Consider the following 14,916-nt stretch of genomic DNA (forward strand, 5'->3'; position numbering starts at 1 on the left):
TTAATTCTAACTTGTAAAGTGTGTCTCATTAATTATTCTCTCTCTTTTCCACTTTCCAACACTAATAACAAAGGGTAATTTTGGAAGTTCATTTTAATTTAAGACAAATTTAATGCATTTTATCTAGTTTAACTACATTTCTTAAACTATGTGAATTTTTTTTTGTTGCTTATAAATAGGACCGGAGGGAGTATTTGTTTTAGATATACAAAATTTGTTACATGGAAAAGGTGGAAAATTCACAAAAATTAAGTATTAGTTAATAAATTTTCAAATAGAACGTTAATGCTGTCAGAAAAAATGTTCAAAACGTTATATTTTACCCGACAAATTGCTTAAAAACCTCCAATAACAAACTTATAAGCTTATTGTAAAAAACTAAACTCATTTATATAATCAATCTAGTTCAACTAAATCTTGTCTATTTACTCGAGCAACCAAATTTAACCCAGTGTTTTAATGAATCAAACTCAAACATGACTACATGAGAATGTCCAATAAATATTTCAATTCCCAGTTTCCCACCCAAGAGTAGAGATACTGAGAAAGAATGCCTTCAGGAGACATAATAGTATAGATTTTTCGACAATACTCCCTATGCTACAACTTGATTGGACACTTGAATAAAAAACTAGCATGAACCTACGCCAACTAAAATGTCCCCCAGCATGTAAAATGGTTTTTTAGTTTGTAGTAGACCCTAAATGCTGGGAGAGATAGTTTAAATTATGACAATCTCTGATCAACAATTCACTAATTATCCTTTGAAGCAACAACAGGTCTTGATCCGTACTTGGAGAAAATACGAGTTAATATAGACTTCTTCTCGATCTTCAACCTACACCAGAGTCAAACAAGTATACATGAGAAATGAACACAAAGCATGGAAATCATGCTAAAGCTGTCTATACTGCACAGGGAATCACCTCTTTGCTGATCCAGGAATTTCTAAAACTTTTTTTACTTTCTTTTTGGAAATTAGTTTTTTCTTGGGTGCATTCTCTTGTCTAACTTTGGTACCCTGTTCAGATGGAAGTGGAAGAGCGCCGGGATTTTTGCTTAACTGGAGAGAAGAAGAGGAAGACTGTGCATTAACAACCTCACATTTTATTTGCTTCTGAATTTTGCCAAAAGTTATAGTTTGTCCAGCGCACAACTCTACACACCTGAAAGGGAGAACAGCAGGGTCAGTAAGAATAAATCATCACCGTGATATATTTTCATGATGATAATCAATTTTAATCAGATCCCTATGCTACACTTATGCACTCACTTAACTTTAGCCTAGTAAAGATAACACCATGAAGCTTGAATAAATCATCCCAGAGAAACAAACTGTCTTTTACTAATTTCACATATTTTCAAAATGATAAACAAGGGCCTAAGATAAAACATTTTTAAAGTGGTCAAAATTCATGAAGAAATCATCACAGTGATATCACTTCTCATCACAGAAACGTCATGCACTGCACGAATCAGACTAAACTCACTCTACACTTATTTGCCACATTATTTTTCTTTTGTTGGGGGGTGGAAGCAAGTAAAGGATTGAGGTTGGAACACACCTAACTGCATCCTTTTTGCGCTTGAAATCAACAAAAGCAAAACCCTTGCAGATAGGATCCCTTGTCTTCTTGTTTCCAGTAACAGCTGGAACTATATTTATTATGCCCGGAACCCCTTGCATAGCTGATTTCAGGTCCCTGTCAATGTTCCTTTTCTTCGGCAGGTTCGCCAAACGCACTCGACCTCCAATTGGGATAACTCCAGCATCTGCAAAGTTCCATGGAAGTAGATAGAATCAGATTTCAGTAGGGTCAGCAGAAATAAGAAGCAAAGACTTCACAAAATCAATAGCCTTGGACATCAGTTCCATGATTCACCTAAAGACAAAACACATAATAGCTATGTGGAAAACTCACTGGTCAGCTGAAAATTGAAAAAATACCGCAAGTCGATATTGATAATTCGATGCTAACAGTTCATGACACATGTATGTATCTGTGGTATATTCCCTGCTACCATAGATACATATATGTCCCCTACACTAATCGTTTTATATTGAAGTCACAATCACGAATGCAGTTACACCAGAATCCTTGCAATTACAGTCATCATGCATTTGTGGAAAATTCTAAATCATTAATGTTATGGCCCAAAAACTACATTTGCAAACCACAATTTAAAACAATGCATTCAGCACAGCTGTATGGCAATTCAAGGAACCAAAAATTGAATCAGTTGAATAATTCCATGACAGTAAGAAAACACAAAGAAAAATCAATTGCACATCAAAAAACAAAAACCTCAGAGAAGAAAACAACATTTGTCGCAGTGCGAGTGGAATGTTTAATCAACCACGGTACTATGCTAAATGTAACCTATTTTTCACAAATTGGGAGATTTATGATAAAGGTAACAATCTTTCCCTAATTGCGAGATTCTTAAAAGAACACACCACAATGGAAATGGATCAGACAATACATAGAACAGATGGTACGCACAAATAGGAGTGTGGGGGTTGACGGTGTTCAGAACCGAAGAAGCAGGGGCGTTCACGGCAGCAGCAGCGGCGTCGGAACGGAACAACCGAAGAGACAAGCAGGAGGAGAATCTGGTGGTTGCTGCCGTGCTGGTCAAGCTTTCAAGACCTCGCTTCAGCATAATGTTTGTGTTCATCTTCTTGCTTACACAGTGTATGCAATTGCAAGGGTTACAGCAAATAGCGCTAAACCTTTTTTTTGTGAAGGAAACCAAGGCCTTGAACCTTTATAACAAACTTATTTCCTCTTATTTTTTTGATACATTTGAAAAAAATAAACTTATTTCCTTTGATTTATTAAACAAGAAGATTTGACACAAAAAGTGAAATAAAGATGGAAGAAGAAAACTTCAATATTTACGCACAAAAGCGAAATCGAGAAAACTTCGATATTCATAATGGAGTTGCATATCTAGACTTGCTGAGTCAAAGTATCTGCAACCAAATTGAGCTCCTCTAGTTCTCTAACACCTACTTGTAATTTTCATATTACTTAATTTGTGTATATATGGAATTAATTTGGTCTTGAAAATTCTTACAATGTGTTGCTTTATGCTTTTATCCTTTGAGAATTTGTTTATATGTTGAGTATGTTTGTTTAAAAGTTGTCCCACTTTCCTATCCATATTTTGTTAATTGACCAAATTTCTTATTTCAGGAAAAAAAAAAAAAAACACATTCACGTTGAAAATAAAGTTAATACAAACGCTCCCTAAAATGGTGAAGCTAGTTAACAACTTTAAGAAGAATTTACAAAATTTTAGTATTAGAAAAGAAATTTTCAAATAGACTTCAATGCTGTCAGGAAAAAGTTCAAAACGTGACATTTTACCCAACAAATTGCTTAAATTAGAAACCTCCAAGATAAACTTATTAATTTCTTGTCAAAAGAAAAAAAATTGGTAAATTTAAATTTAACTGATTTATATAATCAATCTTAAGTTCAACTAAATCTTGTCTATTTACTAAAGCAAACAAATTTAACCCAGTGTTTAATGAATCAAACACAACACTTAATACCTCAACTCAGTCCTACATTTGAAGTCCTCAAGTCCCACATGAGTACATGAGAATGTCCAATAAACATTTCAATTTCCACACAAGAGTTGAGATACTGAGAAAGAATGCCTTGATATTAAGGAGAGATAGTAGTATAACAATTTTGGACAATACTTCCTATGCTACAACTTGATTGGACACTGAATCAAAAACTAGCATGAACCTAGGCCAACTAAAAAGTCCCCCAGCAGGTAACATGGTTTTTTAGTTTAGACAATGACAATCTCTGATCATTAACAATTCACTAATTATCCTTTGAAGCAAGAACAGCTCTTTTTCCGTACTTGGAGAAAACATCAGTTAATACAGCCTTCTCCTTGATCTTCAACCTGCACCAGAGTCAAACAAGTATACATGAGAAATGAACACAAAGCATGGAAGTCATGCTAAAGCTGTCTATACTGCACAGGGAATCACCTTTTTGCTGATCCAGGAATTTCTAAAACCTTTTTTACTTTCTTTTTGGAAATTAGTTTTTTCTTGGGTGCACTCTCTTGTCTAAATTTAGCAGATGACTTCTTCTCAGGCTCAGCTGTGGGGTTTATGGTACCCTGTTCAGATGGAAGTGGATTAGTTTCAGAATCAATCGTCATTTCCACACTGTCATCGAAATCCACATCCAAAGCAGTGGCATACTCTTGATTCTCTCCATCACTTTCCTGTTCTTCATCCAAATCATTTGAATCAGTCCCATCCCAGGAACTGACGGCAGAATCATCCATATTAGAATCCTCATTTGAATCTTCTTCAAAGGGAGAGTCCATGAGACGTGGAAGAGCACCAAGATTTTTGCTTAACTCAGGAGAAGAAGATGAAGACTGTGCATTTACAACCTCGCATTTTATTTGCTTCTGAATTTTGCCAAAAGTTAGAGTTTGCCCAGTGTATAACTCTACAAACCTGAGAGGAAGAACAATGGAGTTAGTAAGATAGTAGTATTAGAACAGTGAACCTAAAAACAACTTAAACATTGCAAACAGACAGCTTACTGAATAACAAAAGTACAATAATCAAAATTCAACAGATGCCTGTGTTAAATTTATGCACTATTCAACTTTAACCAAGTAAAACAACATCAGGAAGCTTGAATAGATCATCCAGGAGAAGCAACCTAACTTTTACTAATTTCACATATTTTCATTATGATAAACACGGGGTGGGGTGTGTCTAAAAGAAAACATCTTTAAAGTGGTCAAAATTCATGAAGAAATTATCATCATGATATATTTCTCATCACAATATTGTCATGCACTGCATGTATCAGACTAAACTACTCTTCCCTCATTTTCCATCATTATTTTTCTTGGGGTGGAGGGTGGAAGCAGATACAGGATTGAGGTTAACACACCTAACTGCATCCTTTTTGTCCTTAAAATCAACAAAAGCAAAACCCTTGCAGATAGGATCCCTTGTCTTCTTGTTTCCAGTAACAGCTGGAGCTATATTTATTATGCCCGGAACCCCTTGCATAGCTGATTTCAGGTCCCTGTGGATGTTCTTTTTCTTCGGCAGGTTCGCCAAAAGCACTCGACCTCCAAGTGGAACAACTTCAGCATCTACAAAGTCCCATTGCAACAGATAGAATCAGATTTCAAATTGTACACTCAGCAGAAAAAAGAAGCAACTACTTCACAAATCAATAGCCTTGAACATCAATTTCATCATTCTCCCAAAGACAAGACACAAAATAGCCACCTACAACAAGAATACATGACACTGGACCATAGCATTGGTTAACAAGTCTTTGAATTCTTTACAAATTCCAATCACCAGACAAGAGTTGTATTAGCTGTTTTAGAAGAGAAAGAAAACCAGAAATCATATGCAGAGAATGTCCTTTTTATTTAAACAAATTCTCCCAAAATCACTTCTCTCATAATCATTCTAGAAGACTTATTTCACAAACTAGAATGTGAACTCTTAGTGAAATTAATCAAGTCTCCCTGGAAAAATGCTCTATGCATGCATTGGCAGTAGATACAAACAACACAGGACCAAGCACATGAACAGAACCCCATTATGAACAGCAGAATAATCTCACTAAAGTTGACATTTTAGAACTGATTTGAAGTTTGAGCATTGCAGCTAAAAGGGTATTCCCAAATTTAAAAATTAAAACTAAAAAAAGAAGATTTATGGTGGATAACCTTTCTGGTTTTGAGCATTTTTGTTGGAGGCAGGCTTGACAGGATTGGCTTTAAGCTTCTCCAAATTAGCAGCTTGAGCTTCTCTACTCTGGCGCAATTCCTCGAGCAGCTTATCCTCAACAGAAGTGTCGTACACTTTCCCTTCACCAAACCCCTTCGGCTTCTTGTCAAACCATTGCTTCATCTGCTCCAACGGAAGCACCTCTTCCCCATCATCACCACCATCATCATCAAATTCACCTTCCTCTACTTCTTCATCATCATCATCATCATCATAGTATTCAATACCATCACCCTCCTCCTCCTCGTCAAAACCTTCGTCGACTCCCACGATACCAACTCCGCCGCGACCTTTCTTCTTCGCGACGGCTGTAACAACCCCGCCACCGCGCACGGCGCGCAGGCTCTTCACGCAGGGTTGTTGAAATACTCGAAACTCGAACCTCGAAATGGAAGAAGGGGAAGATTGAACGACACGTGCGGGTGCAAGAGAATGGCACGTGTGTGCGCGAGGGAGAACCGGCGGCGAATTGAACGGTGGCGGAAACGCAGTTGCTCGGAGCATTCTTCTTCTGCTTCTGTGTTCTTCGTTTCTTCTTCGTCACTACTTACAATATCGCTTTAGTTTCATTTTGTTGTGGTTTTAAATTTTTATATTTTACAAATAGATAACATAAATAGGAAACTAAACAATAACAAGGTTTCGTGGTGTAGTTGGTTATCACGTCAGTCTAACACACTGAAGGTCTCCGGTTCGAACCCGGGCGAAGCCATTTCTATGTTTTTTTTAACATTTTAACAGAAAATGTTATTTTAATCATTTTTTTTGGGTCGAAATTTAAACACTTGGAAACTAGTTCATATTTCAAGAAATAAACTAACAAAGTGTGTGTGTGTGGTTTTTTGGATCAATATAAATGCAATTGTTTCTGAACCTCCTATAGAGCCCATTATATTGTCATTTCACATGTGCACTTGGGTCTATGCTCCATAGGCACCAGGCTAGGCTTTCAATGGTGCCAGCACAATTATTTCCACACACCCTTCTCATTTCATCAACTTGGAAATGATAAGGATATTGATTTCACCCCCCATCTTGCTCTCAATGCTGTCAATGACTGATGACTATCTTAAACTTTCATTCAGTGCAACTAAACATCATGGTTTTCCCTTTTGATCACATGCGGATATGCCCATTCCCTGTTACATCTAAGATCTAACTCTACCTGCTCTTTAAATGCATCTTTCTATCTATGCGTAAATCTTAAGTAATATTGTAATCCTGCACAATCAATGCTCCTTATCTCATATATAAATATTTCCTATCTTATCTTCAAAATAGAAACTAAGTATCCATATAAAGACAACTAAATAAGTACAACAATACTGTGAGGGTAAATCTTGTGTTATAAAACTCCCGTTATCTGCAAGATCTAATGTAAATAATATGATTAACTTGCATTTTTATAAAAGAATGAATACTCCATAGTTTGAACATGTAACCATAAAATGCAATTAGCTATTTTACTATTGTTCGGAGTTCGCCCTCTAATATACAATTCAATAATATAATGGTAAAAATGCCCTATTAGTATCTACATGCCCTATTGTCTACAATTAACAATTTTTCTTTTCATATACCTTGTTGGAACTTGTCTCATCACTTAAAAGTCATGCTTATGTGTTGGCTGATACCATACAAATTCACCTTACACTAATTTTGCTCCCTACCAAACACTATCCCGGTCCATGTATCATATCGATCTGGCTTGAATGAATAATGGAATTGATTTGATTTATCCAACCTCATGCTAGCAATAATTCTGTAATAGCCATACAAGCCTTTCATTTCTTTGTGAATTCGTTATCTCTGAAGCTGTCATCATCTTAGGAAACCTAATAAGAAGTTGGGCACGTGCCTTACCGCACGTTAAACAGCAACAAGCATATGTACATGACACCATATACGCAAACCATGCTGGGTTGTGGGGGACGCTATTGCATTGCTGGCTATTATTCATGTATGGAGTTTGGGGAAATGTATTTCAGTTAGGTGGAGCTCTCCATCAATGTGTATATACCTTTTTTATTTTTTTCAATTGAATTTTTATGAGTCAGTGGTAGAAAATAAATTAAGACCCCAGCAAATAGTGAGCCCCACTTGGGTTTTGTTTGGTTGTACTAGATACTAGTAATAGACAATTCTATGCACCTTCCTGCAAAACCTCCACCTTTTGCTCAAATTTCAGATGATGCAACCTTTGAATTTTCAATCTAGGTTTTCCCTTATCCATCCAGATTGGTTATTATATTCATTATAGGGTATAATTAAAGAAAATTATTTACATGGTGGCATAAATATCGTACATTATTAAATTCAACTTAGAGAGAGTGTATTTAACAATTATTTTGTTTCAATGTATGGATAATAGGGGTGTATTTGACCCTGATCGGAATTGTCCATTGATCCATCTGACTCGTGTTTTTTAAACGTCGACGGACACATTAATGGTAATTGATATTTTTTGGAGTCACACTAACTTTGATAGGAATTGATCCCAAATCTGAAATCAAACTCAATACTCAATAGCACTAATTTCAACGCTTAGGTTAGGTGAAACATGAGAGAGACCAGTTTAAAGTTTTCCTCAATTCTTCATCTGCTACATAAAAGTAATAAAAGAAATAAAAACAAAAAATATAACAGTGAATACCGGAAAGAAAGCATCCATGATTGGAAGTAGGAACAAATGCCCAATTCTCAACCCCAGCAATAGGCTGCGTTAGCGTGCACTGATCTAGTCATCTAGTGAATATTGACATTGAAGATTAATAATGAAATAAATACATTAAAAAGGCAAAATACAATAAATAAATAAATAAATAAATAAATAAGAGTGACCATGAGGAAAAACTCATGATATCACCTTGATGCAATCAATTTATGTGAGCTATTAGGATCTGAGACCGTGAGCACTTCCTAATTTTGACATCACGTTTTTTTACCTATTTTTATTCCTTTTTAATATTATAGTATAAATTTTAATTTTTGGTGTCAGTTTATTTCCCATCTGTATGGTTGTCGAATTGGGCTAGCCCAGCTTACTCCAGAACAATACATGGGCTATTTTGTATGTTTATCTGGGCCATGGGTTTAACACCCCAATTCACACCCCATTTCTTTCTAAAATTTTAAAACTAGCACATCTTTCTCTTCCACATTCTCATCCCTTCGGTCTCATTTATCGGATTTTCAAAAGCTCAATATCTTAAAAAGTAAAACTCATTACTCTTCTACCGAATTTTTAAATTTTCGATGTATATATGAGGGATGAGAACATGGAAGCCGACCTCATAAGAATTGTAATCATGTTTCTACAATTATGCTTCTTTGATGTTAATTAGAATTGTAACTCTCACAATGCAATTTAAGACCAGAATTGTAAACCCTTACACACAACTACCCAAACCGTAAAACCCAAATGACTATTGTTGTGTTGGTCAATAAAACTCAACTTAGCTCTCCACCTTTTTCTATTTAACAAAACTCGATGTGGAGCTTGGGTCAGTAACCACTTCCTTTGCTTCTCTGTTCTTCAGAATAGTTTGTTTGAGACTTGGATGAAATATCCACGTTAGCATGACATGTCCTCCCTTCATCCAAAGTCTCATACTGCTTCACTTTGTCATCAACTTCATCCTCACAAAGTAAAAGACCATTCTCCTGCCTCACTATGTTTGCAGAACAAGCATTCTTCAACTTTTGTGTATTCTCCTTTAGGTTTCACGAATCTTCCATGAGTTATAACCTCTACACAAATGATTGGAGTGACGCATTACATTGTTTGTCTTCCTTCCTCAATCGGAACCTCAACATCATTTAATTTTAACCATTGATCAAAACTTCAACTTCTCTTCTTCCCTTGATCATAACTTCAAGTCAAATTCAATACCCAAACCGAACATGATTGAATTAATGGAAATCAACTCGATTAGATCCATTTCTAACCCAATCCCGTACTTCTACACCATATTAGGTATGTTTGGGTCAGGCGAGTTTATTAGATCTATCTGACTGTTTATACTCTCAATGCACACCCTTTCCTATTGAAGCATGTTGCAAAGTGCAAACTACTCCAACATTTCAGGCCCAAATTGGAAGGTTCACACTTAACCGCGAAACAAAAACTCCACAGTACTCCATCCCCACTAGGGATGGCAATGGGTCGGGTAGGGTGCGGGTTTTGCCAAACCCAAACCCAAACCCGAAATCAAAAACCCACACCCGCACCCGCACCCGAACCCGAAATGGGTGGTGAACTTAAACCCACACCCGAACCCATTGGGTTTCGGGTTCACCCGACCCGTACCCACACCCGCACACAACCTCAAACAAACAGTTGAACTCGGAAACCCGACCTGAAAAAGACTGTGAAGAGAGCTATATTATGTAATGTAACATTGTAATTGCCATGTTACTGTTAAATTAATATGCAAGATGCTGCATATATTGTATTGCACAAGCAGAATACTTAGGTTTCACTTATACAGATCCGGGTTCGAGTAGGGTTCGGGTGCGGGTTTGGCCAAACCCAAACCCGAACCCGAAAGTGATCGGGTAAAACCCGAACCCGAACCCATTTAACTCGGGTTTTCACCCAAGAAATCGGGTCGGGTCGGGTCGGGTGCCCATGGGTTCGGGCTTCTCTGCCATCCCTAATCCCCACTCAATAGTATTCGAAAAACTAAAATTGGAAAAAAAAATACATGAAAAAAGAAAAAAGAAAAACATGACCCAAGGCTGCTAGGCCAGGCATCGCATATTATTTATATTCAAACAAACAGATGAAGAGCTACACGTATCTTTCATCAACACTCACACTCTCTCCCTCCACACACTCACTCACCGAAACCCACCGCTCCGCCGACTTCGCCGATCATCTCCGGCGACTCTAAGCGATGGATACAGAATCATGAGCCACTGCTGCCGATCGCCATGTCGGTCTCCTGCTCCAACTTCTTCCCCGACTCCGACCTTCTCTGCGGCGAGGACACCTCCAGCATCCTATCCGGAGATTCGCCGGAATTCTCCTCCGACCTCGATTCCTCGCCGCCGCCGTTGGACGATGATGATGAGACCATCGCCGGATTCATCGAAGATGAGCGCAACTTCGTCCCTGGATTTGACTACCTCTCCAGGTTCCAGTCTCGCTCCCTTGACGCCGCCGCCAGAGAAGAATCCGTCGCATGGATTCTCAAGGTAACGAAACTCTCCGATGTTAACCGCTCTTTCGCGTTATTGCCACGCGCGTAACGGACCGGACGATGCTAAAATGCACCGGTGGTTACTGATATTTTTTTTTATTTTTTGATTTATTTTTCTGAGGCGAATTGGTTTTGATATGGTGGATGCAGGTACAGGCTTATTTTGGTTTTCAACCTGTGACGGCTTATCTTGCCGTCAACTACTTGGATCGGTTTCTGAATTCTCGGCAGTTGCCGGTGAGTTCTGTGAAGTTCAGATTCAGAAAATTCAATAAAAGAATTTAAAACCAAAAATAGAAATAAATGGAAATAAATAAAGCTGAGCCCGAGAGTGAGAGAGTGCATGTGCGTGGGGAACAAAATTCTATGCAGTAATTATGTGTGACTTTTCTATCGTGAAATCAATGTCCATGGTGCATTATTGCCATAAAATCATTTTAATTAATTAATGCCATTTAAATATTATATATATATGTGTGTGTGGTTACTTAAAAAAAAAAGTATATGTGGTTAACGTTACGTACAAATGATATAGTGTCTATTATTATGTGCATGTTTGGTTTCATATTTGGCCGCAGCAAACATGGATCCTTGAGTCTGAAAACAACTACTATTTTTTACTTTCGAAAATGTGGATCACGTCAAATGTGGATTTTGGATGAGTTTTTTAAATATGCTCTATGTCTAAAAAATCTAATTCGTAAAAGAGAAATATGTGTCATTGAATGAAAATGTAAACAAGAATTACTTTCAAAAAAGTATGCTCCACTTATTAAATACAAAAATGTTAAATGCCTTTTGTGATTTAAAATATTAAGTATATTTTCCTCTTCAATTCAAATTTTAATAGTAATTAAGTATCAAAATAATTATTACTTGTAGAAAAATATAGCAAAGCTATGATTATAATGCATCCTATTTTAATGTCATTATTGCGCAAATAACAAGAATGATATTGATAGCTTCTAAAGCTTTTAGTACTCTCGCCTAGGCACGTCCACCACACGCGAGATTATATGCTACTTTTTTAGTTTTTTATTTATTTATAAGCATGCTACTTTTTTAGTACTCACTGTTTGATACCTATAAATATGTTTACAGCAAACAAATGGGTGGCCGATGCATCTTCTATCAGTTGCGTGTTTGTCTTTAGCTGCAAAGATGGAGGAATCTCTAGTTCCATCTCTGGTGGACATTCAGGTACATATGAAACCCCCTTCTTAATTTACTGTAATAAAACAATATAAATGGCTCATTCTTGATAGATACTACGTACTAATAAATAATAATGGATATATATACATTAATTAAATTTATGCTAACTCACAGTTTGTCGTTAGTTATGTACTCCATTAGTCCATTATATACTTTGACATTACATCATTTATTTAATTTAATGTGTACAATACAGGTAGAAGGTGCCAAATACATATTTGAACCCAGAACAATTCAAAGGATGGAGCTACTTGTTCTGGGCATCTTGGATTGGAGGCTAAGATCAATCACCCCATTTTGCTTCCTCAGTTACTTTGCGTGCAAGTTAGATTCAACTGGAACTTTTTCTGGGTTTCTCATTTCACGGGCCACACAGATTATCTTATCTAATATCCGAGGTAGGTAGCTAAACACTTTTCTGCTGTACCCAAGTTTTAGAGAATGGAATTAGTGAAATGATGATGTTTTTTTTCTCTCCAGAGATAAGCTTTCTTGCATATTGGCCATCATGCATTGCTGCCGCGGCCACACTCTATGCAGCTAACGAAATCCCTGATTGCTCTCTCGTTAAGCCCGAGCATGCCGAATTGTGGTGTGAGGGGCTTACGAAAGTAAGCATATCTTCTTGACTTCTGCAGATTGTCATCAAACGTTCGAAAAACAGTTGCATGTGTCTAATTAAGTTGTAAAAAATCACTTATGTTTGTTTGTTGCAGGAGAAAATTATGGGATGCTACCGGTCAATGCAAGAATTTGGGATTGAAAACAACCAGAGTACTAAACCTCCAAGAGTGTTACCGCAGCTGCGAGTAACAACTCAACCTCTCATGAGGTCAAGTGTCTCATCATCTTCCTCTTCTCCTTCATCCCCATTGTCTTATAAAAGGAGGAAATTAAATAACTGTTTATGGGTAGATGATGACAAAGGAAACTTCCAATGAGGAGGGGAACAAAATATAGTAATAAAGGAGGGAGAAGAAAATAAAGAAAGAAATAAGGAACATGGTGGTCCAAGTTGTCCAGAAACCTCAACATTTTTTAGAGGGTTTTTGAGTTTTTATAATTGACTCTGAGTTATGGTGGACATTATAATATGCATCACCCTACTCTATGAGAGTTGTGAGAGATTATTATCGTTTTGTTGGTGGGTATAGCCATTCATAAATGGCTTTGCAGATTCCCAAGGGAAAGGGGATTTTCTTACATAAATATTGCATAGTGGGAAAGATTGTGTGTGCCTGTGAGAAAACAGAGTGAGGAAATGTACATAGATAAATGCAATTAATATGGTTTGGGTCATGTTAGTGTGAAGTGGAGAGTTCAGAATTCAAAGATGCGCTGGTTCTTGGTGAAAGGGTAGAAGATGGTGGGACAGTACTGCTTGAGAGCTTAGGAGTTTGAGCTGTTTTCTTATAATGGGATTTCTAAGTCAAGCTTCTCATCTTGGCCAGTTAGTTTGCTTCTTTCAACTTTGATGGGGCACCACAAGAGTAATGGTTAGAAGTTGAAGCTGGCTACATTTTGTGGACTTTTTCTTCTGGAGCGTGCGACCACGCACGTGTGTATGGGTGTTTTATTTTTCTTTCTCTGTTTCAGTTTTGGCGGGAAATGTTTTCTTTCTTTTTTCTTTTTTCTTTTTTATGGCCTGGAGGTTTGGCCTAACTATACAGGACACATTGCCTAGTGTCCACGCGTGTGATGGATACACGTGATCTATAGTTTATAATTTTTGGATTTTTTCATTTGTTTTCAAGAGAGGAGAACCAACCCTCTTTTAAATAGTGGCCTAATTGGCTAAGCTTTATAAATGGAAGATAAAGGTCTTTGGGGCCTTTTCCTGCGTGCTGTGTGTATTCAATTCATCACTAGTAACTATAAATTCTATAATTCCTTTCATTCTCTATCTAAGGATGTTCTTTACTCTTCAAATGAGTAGTAAATAGCAGATGAAATTTGTACATGAATCTTATCATGTAGGATTCATTCATCAAATACAATTTTATTGTTCTGTTCACTGATCTCATCATCAACTTAATTTCCACCAATAAGCATGACACATTTTTCACAATTAGATACTATGTAGATTTTCCATTTGTTCTTATTTCGGAATCTAAAGAAACTTCAAGCCCCTCCTCTGGAATCTAGTGAGGCATGACTCTGATTTCTGAAGTAGATACACTGCTTGGTCCCCCTAGCAATTATGAAGACGGTACACTCAGTGACTATGACTCTTCAATTGACCAGTTCCTGCTCGTGACAATCTCCAGCCTGTTCTATTATGGTTCTATAGGTGTTCTTCATATGAGGATCATTTAACTGGGTCACCTTAACATCTGAATTCTGAATTTTTACCTCTTGATCAATAAATGACTCATCATGAAGTGGAAGAAGGATAGCAACTACCTAAAGAGCTCTGTTATGAATATCTTTTTGACACGAATTGAAGCGACAATGACTGAATTTCGGTGGATCGTGACAGCAATGTCACTTTGTCACTTACGATACCCCGAGCTTTCTTTTGAATGTTGATTAAGTGCTAATGCAGAAAAAAAACATCTCTTAGAAAAGCTACTTTAGTACAGAATTTGCTCTCTACAAAGAGAGCTTGTCATTTAGCCCCAAATCCCCGACACAAGGTATATTATTTTTGCATGCATTAACACTAGCAAACACACTTGACACCACCAT

At 37.0% G+C, this 14,916-nt stretch overlaps 3 protein-coding genes and 1 non-coding gene across 5 annotated transcripts; 2 read left to right on the forward strand and 2 right to left on the reverse strand.

The window, feature by feature from the left end:
- Positions 1 to 434: 434 nt before the first annotated feature.
- LOC130739957 (uncharacterized) lies at positions 435 to 2,778 on the reverse strand. The gene is made up of 4 exons (XM_057592433.1): positions 2,505 to 2,778; positions 1,566 to 1,773; positions 927 to 1,166; positions 435 to 838 (listed from the first exon to the last, which is right to left on the reverse strand). The coding sequence occupies exons 1-4, from the start codon at positions 2,677 to 2,679 to the stop codon at positions 754 to 756; spliced, it is 708 nt and encodes a 235-aa protein (XP_057448416.1). The 5' UTR covers positions 2,680 to 2,778; the 3' UTR covers positions 435 to 753.
- An 876-nt stretch (positions 2,779 to 3,654) lies between these two features.
- On the reverse strand, positions 3,655 to 6,384 carry LOC130739956 (uncharacterized). Its single transcript, XM_057592432.1, has 4 exons — positions 5,749 to 6,384; positions 4,950 to 5,157; positions 4,019 to 4,501; positions 3,655 to 3,930 (listed from the first exon to the last, which is right to left on the reverse strand). Exons 1-4 carry the CDS (start codon positions 6,311 to 6,313, stop codon positions 3,846 to 3,848), a joined length of 1,341 nt encoding a protein of 446 aa, XP_057448415.1. The 5' UTR covers positions 6,314 to 6,384; the 3' UTR covers positions 3,655 to 3,845.
- A 63-nt stretch (positions 6,385 to 6,447) lies between these two features.
- TRNAV-AAC (transfer RNA valine (anticodon AAC)) lies at positions 6,448 to 6,521 on the forward strand. The gene has a single exon. It is a non-coding gene; the product is annotated as a tRNA-Val (tRNA).
- A 4,063-nt stretch (positions 6,522 to 10,584) lies between these two features.
- Positions 10,585 to 14,131, forward strand: LOC130739958 (cyclin-D1-1-like). Of its 2 annotated transcripts, XM_057592434.1 has the most exons (6): positions 10,585 to 11,008; positions 11,164 to 11,250; positions 12,115 to 12,213; positions 12,425 to 12,626; positions 12,709 to 12,839; positions 12,945 to 14,131. In XM_057592434.1, exons 1-6 carry the CDS (start codon positions 10,745 to 10,747, stop codon positions 13,167 to 13,169), a joined length of 1,008 nt encoding a protein of 335 aa, XP_057448417.1. In that variant the 5' UTR covers positions 10,585 to 10,744; the 3' UTR covers positions 13,170 to 14,131. The 2 variants fall into 2 exon arrangements, with proteins under 2 accessions (XP_057448417.1, XP_057448418.1); XM_057592435.1 differs by lacking the exon at positions 11,164 to 11,250.
- Positions 14,132 to 14,916: the final 785 nt, after the last annotated feature.

The sequence above is a fragment of the Lotus japonicus genome, chromosome 2 (genome assembly GCF_012489685.1).
Source record: "Lotus japonicus ecotype B-129 chromosome 2, LjGifu_v1.2".
NCBI lineage: Eukaryota > Viridiplantae > Streptophyta > Magnoliopsida > Fabales > Fabaceae > Lotus > Lotus japonicus.